Here is a 20,095-nt window from a genome sequence, read left to right as displayed (position 1 = left end):
TCTTCACCCTTGAGGGGCGTAGAAACTCCGAAACGGATCCCCGTTGATCGGATGTAGACACGGTGGAGCTTGAGGCTCTATTCAACCGAAAAAAGAAAATCTCCTGAAAAAAGCGCGAAAACGCAGCAAAAGCTCGAGAGCTACAGCACGAGGACTCCCAACACTTGAACGTGCGTTAAAAATCTGAGGATGGCTGCCAGGGGCGGGGCTTAGGGAGAGGGCAGTCATTGACCCAGAGACCAGTGATTGGTTACTACTGAGAAAGACAGATCATAAACGAAACTGATATTGATTTTTTCTATACCGAGGATTCCCGGCCTGACGACGGGGAATATTCATGAGCATGTGAATCCATGCCAGACCCCATGCTGGAGAAAGGTCTTTTACTGTCTGGCTGTCCTTTACGTAATCTCCGCTCAACTCCACTACTAGCTGGGTATCGTCACTGTAGTTTCTGAAATAGGCCTTGATCTTGTCCAGGACTTCACAGAGAAATCTCAGGTACAAGTTAAACAGTAGCAGTGATAGACTTGCTCCTTGGGGAATCCCACAAAAGATGTCACTCGTGGGAGAATGCATCTCCCCAGTGTACCCTGGATTTCATATCAGCAAGGAACGAGGCCAGCCAGCAAATTGCCTCCTTGGAGCAGTTGGCTACTTTTTCAAGTGCGTGCTGGAGTAGTTTGTGGTCCATTAGCTTGAAGGCGGTGCTTAGATTGAGAAGAAGAAGAAGGAGTCCTGCCTTGCCTTTGTCGATGATACCCAACATGTGTGTCTGCAGATCGAGCATAGCCGTCTCAGTGCTAGTCTTGGATTGCGCTGATGACATGCGCTGCACCTTCCCCAGGATGGCCGTCACCCTCTCCTCCAAGGGGGGTAGCCAGGATTGTGACCGTGTTGAGATGGGCGCCGAGGCAGAAAGTGTTCTACGATGGCTCCACGCAAGAATTGGGATAACTGATGCAGAATCCAAGCTCCATCAGAAGGCAAATGGTCTCTGCAGTGTGCTGGATTGCAAGCGCGTGAGAGCAGGAGCAGATGAGCTAGTTGTCCGGATAAGGGTTGCATAGGTGCGCTGCTACCGGAGCCAAACACTTCTTGAATACCGCCAGAGTTGATTTCAGACCGACGGGCAGGGTCTGGAACTGATGGTGCTGCCCCGGAACCACAAACCACAGAAACCTTTGATATTTTGAAAGAATGGGGACGTGAAAGCAGGCGTCCTCCAGGTCCAAGGTAGCCTGGAAATCTCGTTCCTCCAGCTGGGCACATGCTGCAACGGGACCATCCTGAACTTCTGCGATTTCAAGTACATGTTGAGGTGCCTTAAATCTAGGATTGGCCCCCGCCCCCCTGACTCTTTCCATACCAAAAAGTATATGGAGTACACTCAGGAGCCTCGAGTCACTGGGGGACGGGTTCTATCGGCCCCTTTCTTATCATGGCATGAACCTCCTGCAGCAGGTGGGCCATGTGTAGTTCTTGACGCCCTACAAGAGAAATGCAAAAGGCACCTGCATTCGAATTCCAGTGTGTGCCCTTGATGAAAAACATCCAGAACCCATTTGTCTGTGGTGATGGTCTTCCACGCGTCGACAAAGTTGGCTAGCCGGCCACCCACTGGGGTGAGAGTGGTGGCCCGGATCCAAGGGCAGTTCCGGCCTGCTTGGGCATCTGCGTCCTTGGCTTGTGGACGACGGCGACACGGTCCTCTGCTGCTGTAGGTCTGTGAGCAGCCTCTGTAGGCCTCCTGGGTGGAAGAATGGGAGAGTTGTCAAGACTTGCTGTGTCGCGAAGATTGAAGGGTCCTCCGTCCCCAAGTACCACACAGGGAGAAAATAAAAACACTCTGTGCGTTCCTTGAGGCCACAGGTTTGAGATGCTTGACTGCCGGAACCACACAACACTGGTAACCCCAAGACCGCTGTAAAGGAAACAGTGAATTAGCACAAGCAATCACAGTGGTATTATCCTGTCTAGCGGAAGGATGCTGGGTAACAAAGCTTACCTATGTGTAGTAGAGGAGTTGCTGCTAACCACACAAGACCTGGGAAATGTTGCGGGGGCCGCGTGAGTAGCACTGTCGGTTGCTGGAAGTAAGGATCAGAATAATCCGGGATGAAACCCCAGCCAATGAACACACCCGATTAGTTCTTGATGAGGAAATTGCCAAAGTCTTAGAGCAAGTTACGTAAATGCAGGTAAGTGCTTGAGCAAGGTAACCAAATCCTGAGCAGGGCAAAAAGAAGTCAGTTGAGCAGTCCGGAGGTCGAGTAGCCAGGTAATCACAAGCAGGGGTGCCAAATCCAGAGGGAGTATTCAAAGCAGTCCGTAGTGCAAGGTCCGAGTCGATATGAGCCAAGAATCCTGATAAAAAAATAAACGCTGAACAGTGTCGTGGAGAACAGCTGTGAAGCAACGAGAGTCTGCGAGGACGCTGTTATTATCCCCACTGCTTCCTCGTCACATGACCGATAAAAGGGTCACGTGATCGGGAAACAGCCGGACCCACCCGACTCTGCCTGACCTCATTCACCACGGCAGTTGCCAGTGCAGAAATGGATACCAATGGGTCCGCACACGACCTCCGCTTCGATTCATGGCCCCGTAACTTGATTGAAGACTTCGGGTCTCAGGCTGGTCACGTGACCCCCGCGCTGCATGTGCCCTGAAACTGGTAGGTGTGTGTATGAATGGAAGGAGCTGCAGGGACCCTAGATGGGCGTGTATGGATCGAAGGAGCTGCAGGGACCTTAGCGGGAGCGGGGGGATGCATGACAAGAGTTGACGATAAGCAGTGGTGAAATCCTTGGACTATCTGCTGTACTTCCCCCCCCCCCCCTAGCAGAACGAAAGGACGAAACAACCTCTGCTGCAGCGTCCCCAGTGTCCGAGCCATCTCTGTGTCCATCTTAATGGCCTGCAGCATCTCATGCACTGCCTTGCCAAACAAATTGTCCCCATCAAAGGGCACATCCACCTTGAACTTTGTGGCCTTCAGCCAGGGTTGCCCATCTGGCAAAAGCCGGAATCTGCAATATCCACAGCCACCGTGATGGCATTGCCCTCCTGGAAAAGGGCCAGGGCATCCGCTTTGTCCTCTGGCATGAAATCCAGGATTGGCCAGAGCTTATACCAGAGTTCCCTGTTGTAGCGAGACAGGATGGCTAGGGCATTTGCAACCTTGACAGTGGAAGCAGTGGTGTTCAAGGAGTGCTTCCTAGCAGCGTCAGACACCACAGAGTCTGGAGAAGGCTGTGATCCCAATTATATGGGAGCCACGTCCGGTATGTTGTACTTCTTTTCCAGCCGGTCTCTCTTGGAGGTAGTGGTATTAGGCGTCTTCATCAGAGTCAACCCTTCCTCCCAGGCATCATTCAGAAAAGGAACAGACATGACAGTCTTCCGTGAGGAGCCCTTCCTACTTCTACTCCACCACCAAATTGAAGGGAGGGGAGGCCCTCAAGATCATGGCATGAAAGAGCAAGATGAGAGGACTCCCAACACTGGCAAAGATGACCACCAGGGGTGGAGCTTAGGGATAAAACTGTCATTGGATGGGGGCAGTATGACCCAAAGAACAGTGATTGATTATAAAGGAGAAATTCAGTTTTCCGACTAAAGCGAAACCACTTCTTTTTCACACAGAATTCCCAGCCTAATGACAGGGAATATTCATGAGCATGTGAATCCATGCCAGACCCAAGCCTGGAGAATTTGCTTATTCTTGAATAACTGTACCTTAAATGTCATTTGGTGAATATACTAAAGGCTCAGGGAGCGAGAACGGTTTTACAAAAAGGAAGTAGATTGTGTGGAAATGCTGTAATTGAAACTGTTAAACACCTTATGATTGAATGTGAAAGTCTCACTTTGGTATGGAGTAGGATGACATTGGTTCATGGTAAGGCTCTGCTCAAGGAAGCTATTGGAAAGGTCTTTATGCTGGGCATGATGTTGGGCTCATTTACCACATGTCTAAGATGGGGGGCTTTATATAACAAATATTGAATATTATGAATTTTAGTATATGCTGGACGATTTGTAAATGTTTTAATGTCTTGTCTTTTTTCTCATTTCTTTCCTTGTATAAAAGCCATAATGGCTGTGTTATACTTGAATAAAAAATAAATCGAAATCCTTATGGTCTAAATAAATGAAACTAAACTTCATGGAGCAGAAGATAACCACTACTTCCGATCAAAGACATTCTGCCCTTTTACATAATTTGTTTTTCTTCTAAATGGAATGATGCCCCTTCCAACGAAGGCTCCAGCCGCCCTACCGCCAAGCTGCCCCTCTGTCGCAACAGTCGCTTTTTTTTTAATGTTGCTTGATATGACAATGCATTACTTACCGTAAAAGCATTTCTGATGGTTGTATCTGCTTAGATTCACATGCTGTGCATAGGTCCGACATCCAGTGGTCACTGCGGAGTATTGCATTTTGTTTTTCGTAGTCGAAAAGGGGACGTCGACAAGGCGTGTCTGTAACACTATCCCTATAGTGACGTGCATTGTACCCACAATCCCTCACGCGTCGAGGTCCCTCTGTTTGTATTTTTCTGCCCTGAGGGAGCCTTCTAGACGTGAGTGAGTACAGAAAAGAGAGAATATATAAAAAAGGTGTCTATGTTCCTTCCATCCGAGCGGGGAGGAAGGGTGGGCGCATGTGAATCTAAGCAGATACAACCATCAGAAATGCTTTAACGGTAAGTAATGCATTGTCTTCTGATGTTTGTTAATCTGCTTAGAATCACATGCTGTGCATAGACTAGCGAGCAGTACCCGGAGTTGGCGGTGGGTTATGAGAAGGAACAGTAGAGAAAAGATGTCTTAATACTGCCTGTCCCACCTGGGAGTCAGATCTAGAGTGTGCATCTAGACAGTAGTGTTTTGTAAAGGTGTGCACAGAACTCCAGGTAGCCGCTTTGCAGATGGACTCAAGGGGAACATTTGCAATGAATGCTATGGAAGCCCCAGTGCCTCGAGTGGAATGTGCTCTTGGCTTGAAGGGTAGTTCTCTCTTAGCAAGAGTGTAACAGAGAGTGATGCATAGAACAATCCATCTAGATATAGTGGACTTTGAAACTGCATCTCCTTCTCTTCCTGCTGCCACAGAGACAAAGAACTGATTAGTCTTTCTCAGTGGTCTGGTTCTTTCCATGTAGAACATGACTGCTCTGCGTACATCTAGTGTATGCAGACTTTTTTCTCCCAAGCTGGAAGGGTTTTGAAAGAACGTTGGTAGTTCTATAGACTGGTTTACATGAAATTTTGAGATGAATTTTGGTGCAAACCTTGGGTGTGTGCGTAGAACCACTTTATCTTTGTGAACTGTTACGAAGGGGTCTAGTACAGAAAGAGCCTGTAGTTCACTTACTCTCCTAATGGAGGTGATAGCTATTAGGAAAGCAGTCTTAAGAGTGAGGTCTTTAAGAGTTGCTTTGTGCATGGGTTCGAAAGGGGGGCCCATGAGTCTAGAAAGTACCACATTTAAGTCCCATCCGGGAGCTGGGTTAGCTATTGGAGGGTGTATTCTTTTTACCCCTTCCATGAAGGCTTTGATAACTGGTATCTTCCACCACGACACTTTAAGTTGGGAAGTGGTGTATGCAGAAAGTGCCGCTAGGTGGACTTTAATAGAATTGAACACTAGACCTGAATCCAGTAAATGGGTCAAGTATAGGACAATGTCAGTAGGAGAGCAGTCAATTGGGTTGATGCTCCTATTTGTACACCAGATGACAAATCTTTTCCATTTGCTAGCATAGCAGTGGCGAGTATTTGGTTTTCTGGCTTCCCTGAGGATGTCCATACATCTCTGAGGGAGTTGTAAATGGCCAAATTCTACGATCTCAGGAGCCAGGCTGCTAAGTTCATGGTCTGAGGGCATGGGTGCAGTGTCTTGCCCTTGTCTTGTGACAGCATGTTGTATGGGCAGGGAAGTTTCACTGGGGGAGATAGGGACATCTCCATCAAGTGAGCGAACCAAGGTTGCCGGGCCCACATTGGGGCCACTAGTATCATGGTAACCTGCTCCTGGTGCATCTTGTGCACCACTTTGTTGAGAAGGGGAGTCGGGGGAAAGGCGTAAACAAATTTCCCTGACCATTGAATCGACAGACCGTTCCCCTTGGATTGGTTCTGGGGGTACCTGGAGGCGTAACTTTGGCATTGTGAGTTTTCCATAGTTGCGAACAGGTCTATTTCCGGAAAACCCCATTGCGTGAAGACGTCTAAGACGATGTTTTCGTGCAATTGCCATTCGTACTCTTCGGGAAGTGGGAAGTCTCTGCTGAGCTTGTCTGCTAGCAGATTGAGTTCCCCTGGTACATGTTGCGATAGTAGAAACATGTTGTGTCTGAGAGCCCACTTCCATATATTCTGGGACAGTTTGGACAGTCCTGGAGAGTGAGTGCCCCCTTGTTTGTTGAGGTAGTACATGGCTGTGGTGCTGTCTGTGAGGACCATCACTGTCTTTCCTTGCAGGTGTTTCTGAAAGGCTTTCACAGTGCCTTGAACACTGAAGTTCCAGCAGGTTTATATGTTTGGATGCTAAGCTCGGAGTCCACGCTCCGTGAGCAGTCTGATGGGATAGGTGAGCCCCCCCATCCTGTGAGGGATGCGTCTGTGGTTAGAGTGGCTTCTACCGCGGGTGTGGCAAAAGTCTTCCCTATTAGCAGGTTTTCTTTTGTCCACCACCTCAGCGAAAGTACTAAGGCCTGCGAGACCACCACTAGATCGTCCCATTGTCCGCTGGCCTGACACCACTGGCTGTTGAGCCACTCCTGCATTGGGCGCATGCGCAGACGCGCGTGAGGTACCAAATAAATACATGACGCCATCATCCCTAGCAAGCGCATAGCTTTGCGTACCGTCACCTCCCGACCTGTTACATAATGGGGGATCTGAAACAGCATGTTTTGGACCCTCTCGTTGGAGGGGAAGACGAGGCCGTCCTTTGTTTGAATTAGAGCCCCTAAAAATTGTTTGGTTTGGCTGGGTTCTAAGCTGGACTTCTTTTCGTTGATGGAGAAGCCCAGTTGGTACAAAAGGTTTACGGTCTTTTGGGTATTGGAGAAGCATGTTTCGTAAGAATCCCCGGTTATGAGCCAGTCGTCGAGGTAAGGGTATATTGGGATGGATAGCCTTCGCAGGTGGGCCGCTGCTACTGCTAGTACTTTTGTGAATACTCTTGGAGCAGAAGCTATCCCGAAGGGTAGTACTCTGAATTGGTAGTGTAGTGTTTGTTCTCTATCTTGAACCTGAGGTATTTTCTGTGTGCTGGCAACATTAAAATATGAAAGTATGCATCTTTCATGTCTAGCGTTGTCATGTAATCCCCCTGTGATAACAGTGGGATTACTTCCTGCAAGGTCACCATACGGAACTTCTGTGGTTTGACAAAGTTGTTCGCTGGGCGCAGATCTAATACAGGGCGCATGGTTAAGTCCTTTTTCGGTACAAGGAAGTACACTGAATAAATACCTTCTGTTACCTGAGATAGGGGGACAGGTTCTATTGCTTCTTTTTTCAGCAGTTCTTTTACTTCTTGTAAAAGAATGGTGAGGTGCTCCGGTGATCTGCGTTGGTTTCGTGGGGGTTTGTACTTCGGGTAACCGTTGAATTCTATGCAGTATCCGTGGGTTATGGTTGATAATACCCATCGGTCTGACGATATTCCCTCCCATGCTGATAGGAACGATGTTAGGCGGCCCCCGACCGGTGATGCATGGGAGGGGACCCGAATCTTCGGGTCATTTGCTGGTATTGGGCGTGGAACCTCTGGGGCTGGAGCCACGACCTCTTCCTCTGCCACGCCGTTGGCCTCTTTGACTGAACTGGGTGTTACCCTGGTTAGAGGGCCAGTTGGTAGCAGAGTAACATTGTTGTTGGTTTTGCTGCTGTCTTTGGCCACGAAAGGAGCGTCTATTACCATAGCCTCGCCTGTTAGGGGGTCTAGATATTTGATCAAGAGTCTTGATGGTATCAAACTCTTTCTTAGCATGTTCTAGTGCCTCATCAACTGCCTTCCCAAACAGATGCGTCTGTTCTATGGGTTTATTTATGAGGGAGGCTTGGGTTTCGGGTTTAAAACCTGAAATGCGTAGCCAAATGTGTCGTTTGAGAAGTATTCCCTGAACCAGGGATCGGCCAGCAGTTTCAGCGGCATCTAGGGAGTTCTTAAAGATGCCCTGGTTTACAAGTGTTCCCTCTGATATTACAGTTAGCAGACGTGACCGCAGGGGTTCAGGTGCGTCCTCTGCCTCGCTGCGCAGCTTGCTCCACTGTGCATCTGCGTAGCTAGCTAATAGGGAGTTGTTATTAGCAATTCTAGTAGAGAAGGCCGCGGAGGTCGTGATTCTCTTCCCAAGTGCGTACAGCTTCTTGCCTTCTTTGTCAGGTGGTGCTTCACTAGTGGATAGTGGTACCCCTGCTCTTTTCCTTGTGTTGGTAACTACAAGGGAGTCCGGAATAGAGTGTCCTCTGATGTATAAAGGGTCAGAGGATGAAGGGCTGAAGAGCTTTTCTATTCTAGGGTTGACCCCTCTTACTAAAGCTGGATTAGAAAGGGAAGGAGAAATTCTTCTCTTAATAGAAGCCAGGAGTGGAATAGACTGGCTAACAGGGGCTTTTTCTTTAATAACTCTTTCTACAAAGTCTATGTCTGGAAGAGCTTCCCCTGTGTCAAGCTCAAAATGCGCTGCTGCCTTGCGCAATAGTGCATTGAGGGAAGGTTGGTCATCTATGGGAGAGGAGTTCCCAATATGTGAATCCTTGAGAGGAGAAGGGTGAAAGGCATCAGGGTCTGAGTGCACTGATGGGGATTGCCACGGCTGCGATGTAGCTGTATCCTCTTCGAAATTAGTGTAAGGATCTTCTTCGAACCCCTCTTCAAGTTCTTCTTCTTGCCCACCCAAACACTCCTCATCTTCCTGAAGGTATTGCTCCTCCTCAGTGAGGTCATATACATCTGTGGAAGGGGGGACCAGCCTAGGAATCTTGACTCTAGGGTCATCCTGGGGCCATTCTCTTTGTCTTTTGTGAGTGGGTGGGTCTTGGTTTCCTAGAAACCTTTCCATTTTCTCCAATCTGTGTTTTCACCTTCGAACGCTCCCACAACGTCGACGAGAGGTTACCGTCTCCTTCAGAAAAGCCCTCTGGTAGTTCAGAAGCGTCCTTAGATGAAAGGGGCCGTTCTTGGCTACCTTTGTGCTTTTTCGTCGCGGTATTCGACGTTTGTTTCGTCGTCCGCGCACGTTTGTCTTCGGAGACAATTCTCGCTAGGCTCTCGACAACGAGTTTGTCAGTTGAGGGCTCTGGTGTCGACGTTGTGTGCGTTGCGCGTTGTACCTCGACGGCCGCTCTATGGAGCGTTACGTCGGATGTTTTTGGGGTAGCGCCCGTGTTAGATGAAAGCCCAATCGCTGGTCGCGGCTGCGTTTGCGGGTGGGGCTTGAGACCTTTACGGTCTGCGGTAGACGCCGGAGTGCCCTGCGTCCCCTTCGGCGCTGATGGATCCTTCGTTCTCGACGAAGAAGAGCCGTGGGTTGTATGTTTAGCCTTATGGGGTTTATGTGCGTCCTTGTCGCCGGGGTGTTCATCCCCATAAGCAGGGCGTGAGCCGAGCCCGTCGGGGCCGGGGACGGACGTCGAGGAGCGGGAACGCTCCTTCTGGGGGTTCATGACTTCCGTAACGGACGTCGAGTTATCGCCCTCCTCGTCACTTTCAGTAACAGCGGCAGCGGGTGAGGAAACTGACTTCGACATCGCGTAGTCCGCCCACCTTTTAACCCTTCGTTCCTTAAGGGTTCTAGGTTTCAAGAGCTTGCAGGCTGCGCAGCTGTCCTCTTTGTGATCGAGGGGCAAGCAACGATTACAGAGCTTGTGCTTATCCTTCCAAGTATATTTGCCCCTGCAGCGTGGGCAGAACTTAAAAGGTGTCCTCTCCATAGCTGAGGCAATAATAGCTGGCGATAACAACCCCAAGGGAAAGAAAGGGGAGAAAGAAAGACATTCTCAAAGAGAAGATAAAAGTTCGAACCCCCACTCTCCCTACTGTATGTTGGCCGTCGAGGCCAGGCCACGTGTTCGGCAGCGCCGAAGGATCTCCTCCGCTCTTCCTCTCCGTCGAAAATCTGTTCGGCGGAGAAACAGCTTCACAGCTAACGTCGAGGGGAGGGATTGTTAATAATATATTAAGTATAACAAAGGACCGAGGTCCGTGGCAAGTATTAGCAATGTCTCTCTAGGAGCTCCGCGAAAGGCGACCAGAAACTGGGCGTAAAAAAACAATCTGAGGGACCTCGACGCGTGAGGGATTGTGGGTACAATGCACGTCACTATAGGGATAGTGTTACAGACACGCCTTGTCGACGTCCCCTTTTCGACTACGAAAAACAAAATGCAATACTCTGCAGTGACCACTGGATGTCGGACCTATGCACAGCATGTGATTCTAAGCAGATTAACAAACATCAGAAAAAACGGTTTCCCGTGTTCTGGTTTTGTAATGCACATTCACTCCTAATATGTGGATGAGATGCTTTTGGTGGTAGGTGTTTTTTCCCCCACAGAGGAATCTTATTCAGAGTGTTGTGAAGGCAAGGAGCTCAGGTAGCTCTTATGTTTGCAGGAAAGCAATTCCAAAGTATAGCTCTGAGGCATTGTCACTGTGGTTGAAGCAGATCCGGGATCAATAACCAGGCCATGACACAAATGCAAGTCAAACTAAGTTTTTTTTTTAAATTCTGCTCTCATAATAAATATACTATCATCTACAACATTAATCATTGCATTCTTCACATCAATATTTACATTTTATGGGGGTTGTGGTCCTTCCTTTTCTGCTCGACAGAACCCTACTGAGGTACCTGGGCTGTGGCTATTAAGTGAACCATGTGACTTGTCTTCTGCTATAAGGAGAGAGTGCTACACAGGTGGCCTGGTGATGTTTAGGCACTAGGCACCCCTGAATCCCATGAAGGGACCTCTTCACAGAATTCACAGGGCTACCCCCGAGTATGTATAACCTAATGGATGAGGAGCGGCTGGGCCAGTCTGACTCTCTTCTCGCACTCTTAGCATTCAATGAGCTGTCCTATGCGTTTTCTGATGGCCGTTTAGATGAGACTTCGTTTTGAAGCGTTTCTCACACACTGTACACTTGTGTAGTCTTTCCCCTGTGTGGATTCTCTGATGTTGTCTCAGGTTGGATTGCCGATTAAATTGCTTACCACATTCTGTGCAGTCAAAGGGCTTTTCTCCAGTATGTGTTCTCCGATGTTTGTACAGACTCGAGCTCTGTGTGAAGCTTTTATCACACTCTGTACACTGGTATGGTCGCTCACCAGTATGGATTTTCTGATGCTGGTGCAGATGTGACTTTCGAGTGAAGTTTTTCCCACACACTGCACACTGGTATGGACGTTCCCCAGTATGGCTCTTCTGATGCTGGTACAGGTTTGAACTCTGACTGAAGCTTTTCCCACACACTATACACTGGTATGACCGTTTTACAGTACTGTGCTTCTGATGCTTAGGTAGATTTGAGCTCCGAGTGCAGCTGTTTTCACCCTCTGTCCACTCATGAGGTCGCTCCCCAGTACGTGTCTTCCGGTGGTGTTGCAGATTTGTGCTTGTAGAGCAGGGACTCCCATACTCCGTACAGATGTCGTGATCGTTGCTGCCGTGTAAGATGTTATTTATGAGGAGGCTGGGCCCGTTAGTGTGCATCCTCATGTGTGCCACAAGTTGAGAGTGCTCAATAAAGCTATGACCGCAGTACGTGCATCTTCCAGGGTTTACCTGCAGGCTCTTGGCTCCATCTTCTGTTAAAAGAAGCAGAGATCCAGGTATTATTTTCGGTCATTGTACAACTCAAATTACGATTCATCTAGTCTAGAGCTCTGAATTATTGTTCCTGTTTCCCGAGAACACACTGGCTCTCATTTCATAAATAACACAAGGGACTTCTAACAACAGCACTTACACGCGGTTGGGCTCCCTGCATGCAGTTTCCAGCGTTTGCATAACGGAGCACAACATTAAAAACTGGCAAAATCACCTTTACTCCGTCTTGTAAAAGATGTAAATGCCTGCAAATAATACTTTGACGACAGCATTTGAAACAGATCTCTGTGGGATCTGCCTGCTTTTAGACAGTGCATAATGCAGAACTGGTGATTGCAAGGAACCCATTTGTTGTACGCCTGCATGAAAATCTCATGCAGGCATTCAAGGAAGAAGCAGAGCAGGTTGAGAGGGGAGGATGAGGAGGGAAATGGATTCCCCGTCATGTCATCCACTTCTCATGCAAAACCTTTCCCAAATGACCCAGGGTGGTAAACCAAGGCATACAGCCCTTTACTCATTGGCTGCCTGCGGAGGGCAACTGAGTGATACTGAGGAAATGCATTGGCCTCTCACCCTTCAGAATAACGATGCAGAAAACTGGTATTGAAAACCTGGAAAAGAATCCCCACATTAATCATTTAAAATAAATATCAATATAAAACTAATAAACCCTTCTGGACCCTGCCACCCCCATCCTGCACCCCTAGGAAACAGAAACAGACATACTTGATGGGTGATTTTTGCAATTTTTAATAAATATATTCAATGAAAAAACATTGTTAAAAGGGATGTTATGGTTACAAGTAAAATTGAAAAACCCCTGAAATTCGTCAGTTATGGTAAGCTAAGCAACCATAACTCGCACCACCACCGTGCACTGCTAAGACTAACACCTAGGACATGAAAAATGACATCAGAAATGCCCTTGATGACATCACCAATGACATCACAAATTAATGTTGATGAACAATCCCTACAAGGGGTAGTGTTTATAATGTTGGTAACACGATGTCAGGGGTGATGGGAAGATCGATCATAAACTACTTAATGTATTAAAGAATGTTCTCATCTAAAGAAAACATTATATTCAAGTGTTGTTGTTAATACAGGAACCTAATCATACATCCACATAGGCAAAGGCTGCAGCATGTACCAAAGAAGTACAATATTGTTGATCTGGTAATTTCCGATAGTAAAATAATAAAATGCTACCTTATCAAAGTTTTGTGTAATGATACACATGGAATACTTAGCTAACAATTTCAAACTTACATCACACTTGTGTTAGTACAAACAATACATATTAAAACCCAGAATGCATACAAATTAGAGCCACATACAGGGAAACTAAAGTAAGGAAGAAATAAACAGCACCAAAAAATGACGATAGCATTAGAGTTGATTATCATGTGCACAAATGAATTGTGTGTTTAAGTCCTGCTTATTGCCCCATGAGGTCAAATCAAACTCTATGGAAAGTACTTTAAGAAAATATAAGGTGGTCAATATGTTTTTTGTATATAGCACCTTTTCATTGTCAGTAAAAAGAAAAAATAGCCTACACATGTCGGTGAACAAAAACAAGTGGGCCGGATATGTAATGTCATCAATGACATTTATGATCTCATCTTTCATGCACTGGGTGTTTGTCTTAGCAGTTCACGGTGGTGGCGTGAGTTATGGTTGCTTAGCTTACCATAACTGGTGAATTTCTGGCGGTTTTCGGTTTTACTTATAACCATAACGTCCCTTTAAGAAGATTTCATGGGGTTTTACCAGTGCATCCTAATTTGCTACAGCTTAATATTATCATACCTATCCCAACATAGCAACATTTCTGTCCAATACAGAAAGTTTCACCTCAAAACTCTGCCATTACCCAACTGCTAGCATCATTCTGCACACTCTATACACTTTTTGCAACTTTTTACACTGGTTTTGTGTTAGTTGATGTTCGCAAACATCTGACGTCATTGCAGACTTTCTGAACAGTGTCACGTGACCATGCGCACGCCATGACGAAGTGTTTGTGAAAGCGTCCACACTTTGCAAACGAGTCTGTGCTTCGCGAACATCTCGAAACCACATTTCCATCTGATCTTTGAAGTTTTAAACTGAAAATGTGCCCTTGCTCAGCTCCTACACCTATTCTTACTCATATCCATTAACAATCTAGCACAAAGCACATACTTACAAGAATATTAGCAAAACTGCTATTTATCTTAAAAATGGCATCAGCTATTGCCACCCCTCATCCCCAAGAGCCACCACCACCAGCTGGAGGCCCTATACAACAAAAGAAGCATAATACTTCAAAAGACAATGAAGAGGACCAGGAAGGTGAGGTAGAGGAAGTGCCTACCTCTAGCACCCAAAGGGAATCATGGGTGTGGCAGTTCTATACCACTGTTGGGAATGTACAAAAAGGCTAAAACTACCAAAGTGAAATGCACTGAGTCGCGGACAACCTGGACAGTACTCGTACGGGGCTACCTCCATGTGCCGCCACACCAAATAAAACCACTGCGATGCCCTCAGAAAGGCTGTTCCTTTCTTAGGAAGAAGTAGGCTGTCTTCCTCTACCTCATCTTCCTCAACCAATACTGTAACCACACAGGCTACTTCTGTGGGACACATAATTAGACCAGCTACCTTGCGAACAATAAAAGAGCCAGTTGATACATAGCTTTCGAAGACAACAGTCCTCTGTATTTACTGCAACACACCACTCTGCAGGGGGGGAGCAATTTCAAAGGGATTTTGAATCGGTAATCAAGGAGCATGAGAAACACTGCCCCCTACCTTAGATTTAACACACGCACGGCATCTTCCCCTGCCCACCTGCCCCTCCATATCTGTGGTTGGTGCCCATTCCCTCCCCACCTTACTTTATCGTCTCTCCTGCAAAGAAAAAAAAAAGGTTCCTTTAGCAATCACTGTTCACAGTGAAGAAATAGAACTAAAAATTAAGTAGTTACATGCAATTAGATTCTCCAACATTCCCATTAGCATGTACTACTATGGACAATTGTATACTAAAGAAAAAGAAAAAAGCACAAAAAATATTTTCTTTGCAAAATTCTTCTCTAGGATACAATAAACAGCATAATCCATAGCCCTTTATGACTTTCTACAGTCTCTGCATTCCCCTGTCTAGCCCATTCTTGATTAGAAAACCCTCATTGCACATGCACACCATCACATAAAACAGCCCTTCTACTCCTTTTACTGTTGTTTATAACACTCCCTCATTGCCTTAACATTTATGCCTTAACATATATAAAACAACTATAAACCTCCTTTCAAAAACATTTATTGCCATGCATACTGATGTGTCATCAGCAGCGCATGCTGGGGATACAAGCCATTATTCAACTGCCTAGGGCATGAGGCTCAACCATAACCGCAGCCCCACCAATCCACCCCTGTTATCCACTGCACCTACCCAGCATCCTAGTTAGCATCCTAGTTCACTGTCCACTATACCCTCATAATGTAACCAATGGCCAATGCTCATGGCTTGCATGGCCAGCCTCCACAATCCATGGGGCATGGGCCTTGGCCATGCCGCATATCCCAATAGGCAAATCAGAGTAGACATTTGTCCTTGCCATTATATCACCATTTTATGTACTTCCGTTTCGACAATTTAAAAAAAGTAAAACACAGGACAGATATCCAAAAACATCCTTTCAGGTCCTTGCTGATGTTCCTTGCACGACTGTACTGCAATCCCGTTCATCACTCCGGCCTGCAGCCGCAAGCAGACTTTTTTACCCCCATTTAAACCTACAGCTTTGGCCATGCTGCATGCCCCAATAAGTAAAACAGAGTAGGCATTCATCCCTGCCGAGGGCCAGGCCCATTGTCCATGCACCAGTCTTGTATCACTTTTTTGTGCCACTGCCCACGGCAGAAAAGTTATATCACTATTTTTTGTACTTGCATTTCGCCACTTGGAAAAATAAAACAAAACAGATTTCCAAAAGCATGCTTTCAGGTCCTTGCCGATGCTCCTCGCACAGGTTTTTTTGTAATTCAGTACAGCACTTCAGGCTGTAGCCGCAAGCAGAATATGTCTTCCCATTCAGACCCAGGTTTCAGCCATGCTGCATGCCCCAATAATCAAATCAGTACACGATCAAGTAATTGCAGGTCGATAGAAAGGGTACATCACTGCACTTCATCTAGTACTTTAAACAGATTACCCTGCTGGTCATGGGGTTCTTTTGTGAATGTGCCCTTCCTTCTTCAAGTGTTAGGTTTTGAATAGGAGAGTGAGTCATGTTCACCTCAGCACTTGGTTATTCAATAAATAACTTGTCGTAATGAAGCAGTCTTCAAAACCATTCTTGATGCTATATTTATAGTTCGAAGTCAGCCGACACGCGATTCGACTCTCTAAGGTCTTTCTCAAGCTATGTGGATTGTGGGCCAGTCATTGCTGCGAGGTTGTGTAAACAAGTCCGACATCCAATCCCAATATCTTGTCCCACTATGGTTATGATATGATATTTTATTTGTATCGCGCTCGTACACAAGTGTTTCAGAGCGCGACTAGGCAAGGGAGGGGAACGGGAGAAACAAAAAAAACACAACAATGATCTTACTAGACCCAGTGACATTGAGAACGCGCAAGTGCATGGGAAAGGGACAAAGGGAAAAAAACATGGAAGGAGGAGAGTGGAAAGTGCGGAGCAGAGGAGAGGAGATAATAAATAATAATAAATAGAAAATGGAGGCAATAAACAGTGGTAGTGCAACCAGCAAGTGGCAAGTGCCATGTTTGAGGCAGCAGACTTGGTAAGTCTGATAAGTGCAGAAAAAAAAGAAAAAGAGGGGGGCTCTATGTGTACAGATGCAGTCCACCAGTGCAAGGGGTGGCCAGGAGGGCAGAAGGGTGAGCAGGTACCTGGGCCCAGGGGAAAGAGGGTGGCCAGGTGCACACTGCCAAGAGACGGTCAGCAGGGTAGAGGGGGAGAGAAAGCAGAAGCAAAGAGGAAGGTCTTGAGGGGCTTCCGGAACCGGAGATGGTTCTCCAAGTTTTAGAGTGGCCGGGAGGCTGTTCCAGAGGGAGGCCCCAGCCGAAGATAGAGATCGCCCCCCAGCTCGTTTCTTTGAGAAATGATTGACCCGGAAGGAGTTAGAGGTAGAGGAGTGAAGAGCTCGGGAGGGGAGGTATTTGCGGAGGAATAGCTGAAGGTATTTTGGACCCAGGCCCCAAAAAGCCGCATGGACAATGCAGAGGGTTTTAAATGTAATCCTTGCATCTACTGGGAGCCAATGGAGATATTTTAGAGCTGGACAGATACGACCCCAGGGCTTCAGGCCAAGGACAAGTCTCGCAGTCCTGTTCTGGATTAGTTGTAGAGGGCGGAGAGTAGAGGCAGGTCATTTAGAAAGAGGCTGTTACAATAGTCCAACCTAGAGAGAACCGGAGCTTGGGAGACAGTGAGCTTCTGAGGGAAGGAGAGGAAAGGCAGAGTACCTCTGAGGAGGTGCAGTAGGAAGTTTGACTTCTTAGAGACCTCAGAGATATGGGCGGTGAAGGAAAGTGTGGAATCAAAGATGACCCTGAGGTCCTTAGCCTCACAGGTAGGAGTAGGAGGGGGGCAGAGGGAGGCAGGCCAGAGAGTGAGGGAAAAGGATGAAGATGGTGTGCCGATGAGGAGGATCTCGGTCTTGCTGGCATTCAGACAAAGATCACACACCAATCTTGAATGGCAGTTAGGCAGTCAGAGATGAGATGGAGAGGAGGTGGCCGAGGGCAGACGGAAAATGAGTTGAGTGTCATCAGCGTAGCACTGGAAATTTGAGCAGAAAATGGCAATACAGTGGGCAAGAGGTGCTAGGTATTGATTGAAAAGCCAGAGTGAGAGGTTAGACCCCTGGGGAACCCCACAGGTAGAGAGGAAGATAGATGATAGGAAGGACACCAGTTGGACTTGGGAGGGTCGATCATATAGGAAAGAGGTCAGCCAGGCCAGAGTCTGATCAGTGATACCAAGGTTATGACGGAGACGGTTGAGCAGGATGGTGTGGTTGACCGTGTCGAAGGCAGAAGAGAGATCAAGAAGGATGAGGACAGAGGGAATGTTAGAGTCCAGGTTGGAGTGCAGATCTTCACAGATGTTCAGGAGAGCATTTTCCGTGCTTCTGGCCACTCTGAAGCCAGACTGGTGGTCATGTAGACAACCAACAGAATCTGAATGAAGGTTAAGCTGAGAGATGGCCAGCTTTTCCAGGAGTTTGCCCAGAAAGGGGGTTATAGAAATTGGGTGATAGTTAGCCGGAGAGGAAGGATCAGCTGTGGGTTTCATGAGAAGAGGGCGCACAAGGGAGTGCTTCAGAGGGGAGGGAAAAAATCTTGGGGCAAAGGAGTGGTTTGAAAAAAACCGGCAAGGGCCGGAGCGAGGGTGTCAATGTGGTCCTTGATGGTTTTAGAGGAACAGGGATGAACCTGATTTGACGAGGCTTCGATAGATCGGACTTGTCTAGTGATCTCGGCGGAGAAAATAGGAAGGAAGAGAAGGACGGTGGGGGGTAGCTAAAGGGGGGTTTGCAAACACAGACAGAGGGAATAGGAGAGGAAGGGGGGGGGTGGACAGGATGCCCTGGTTTTTTTTAGATAAAGTGTGATGCAAGGGCATTGCAGAGAGTCTGAGAGGCTGTTAGGCAGAAACCTGTGCAGTTCCCTTAGGGACCACTGCAAAAAGTTTAAGACTACAGGTGTTGGCAGTAAACCCAATTGGTAGCAGTCTGCACCACCCAGATTTACCTGGTAGCTGTGGCTGAGCAGTCAGACTTCTCTCAAGAAGAGTTAGGCAGTACATAGAGCATACACAATAGGGCCAGAGACACAGTAGAACAAGCAAACACTGACCAGAGCTTTGGTATTAAAAGTATAGAGTTATTTATTTAAAACACACTTTGTAAAAATACACTGGCACTAATATGGCAAGCAAGTTCAAACACAGTCACTAGAAGTATATACACCTCCCTGATTAATTATTCGACAAGTCTTAGAGAAAACACACCACTTATTATCAAAACAGGGGTGAGCGCTTAACTAAGATGGCACTCCAATAATTAATTTAAGCAGGGAGAGAAAAGGCAGAGTATGAAAATAACGTAGTACCAACACTTAAGAAACCACAGCAAGGCAGGGTCTACTGTGGAGCAAAAAGTCATAGGCCAGGCCCACTCTTGGAGAGCAAGGCGGAATGTGCCCAAGGTCACACAGTGGAAATGCACTTTAAAAGTCTTTGTAGAAAAGTCAAAAGGAGGTTGGATCAAGTTGGAAAGGTAGGGTTAACAGGTCCGAGGTCACCCCAGGATAGAGAGTCAAGGATTTACGGGACACCTTGGACAGTCTGTTGCAAGGGAGACCAGGCGGGACACAGTACCTGAAATGGTGAGAAAGCTCCAGCGGGGGCAGTTGTTCCTGGCAGCGGGTGCAAGTCGGGGCTTCGTCCAAAGGAAGAGAGGATCTCGACGTGGGGGAAAGCTGGAGGTCATTGCACTGCCAGGGAAGAAACCAGCCGCAGAGATTCCCGGTTAAAAGGTACAACCCTTTTATTCGTGGTAGTGGTGAAGCGTGGCTATCCGGCCGCCGGGCTGGTTGGCACGGACGAGACGATCCAGGAAGGCGAAAAAGGTGAACTAGTTGATCCCACCAGCTCAAATGGAAGAAGACTCTCCTGGAAGAAGATCTCCTCTGTCGTCGGGGAAGTGGCGAGTTCGTACAGCAGGGCTCCACCGGTGGTGTCGTCATTGTAGATGGCTCAGCTTCTCCCCTCTTCGGATTCTTTAGGCCCTGCGCCGGCTTCTGAAGTTCCAGTCCCCAAAGCCCTGCTTTTATGCAGAAAACCCCCATTCATCAGCCTAGGCTGTCACTCAAACATAAGTGGTGAGCCAAACGGCCGGCTCACCACTGGGCCAATCACACAAGAGTGTGACTTGAGTTGTCAAGGCAACTCAGTCCAGGGTGCCTAATCCCCCTCCCACACATCCTGTAGACCCCAGACAGAGTGGCACCATTTGGAGGGCTTCTGTGCAGAAGCCCGCCAAAAAGTGGAACAAAGGGCTCAACTTGGGTTAGAGCTACAGAGGCGAACACAAACGCCATTTTAAAACCGAGTCCTGGCAAAAAGACCCAACCGTGAATTTAATATTAAATAAACCGGCGGTATCTTTAACATTGCACCAAAAAGTGGTGGGTTTAAAATCAATGGGAA

At 47.4% G+C, this 20,095-nt stretch overlaps 1 protein-coding gene across 5 annotated transcripts in view; it reads right to left on the bottom strand.

Moving 5' to 3' along the window:
- LOC138489380 (zinc finger protein 391-like) overlaps window positions 1–20,095 on the bottom strand; it is a 279,556-nt gene that overhangs the window by 70,605 nt on the left and 188,856 nt on the right. For 2 of the 5 annotated variants that reach the window (XM_069617097.1, XM_069617099.1), the window contains one exon: window positions 10,723–11,833. The exons of the other annotated variants lie outside the window; for them this stretch is intronic. In XM_069617097.1, the coding sequence (XP_069473198.1) occupies window positions 11,091–11,833 (743 nt within the window). In that variant the 3' untranslated portion in view covers window positions 10,723–11,090. Of the gene's footprint in view, window positions 1–10,722; window positions 11,834–20,095 lie in introns of those variants that run through there. 5 annotated transcript variants of the gene reach the window in all.

This window comes from Ambystoma mexicanum, chromosome 9 (assembly GCF_040938575.1).
Source record: "Ambystoma mexicanum isolate Mex_15411 chromosome 9, UKY_AmexF1_1, whole genome shotgun sequence".
NCBI classification, from domain to species: domain Eukaryota; kingdom Metazoa; phylum Chordata; class Amphibia; order Caudata; family Ambystomatidae; genus Ambystoma; species Ambystoma mexicanum.
Note: the sequence above shows the minus strand (reverse complement) of the source record. Positions and strands in the feature narration are given on the sequence as shown.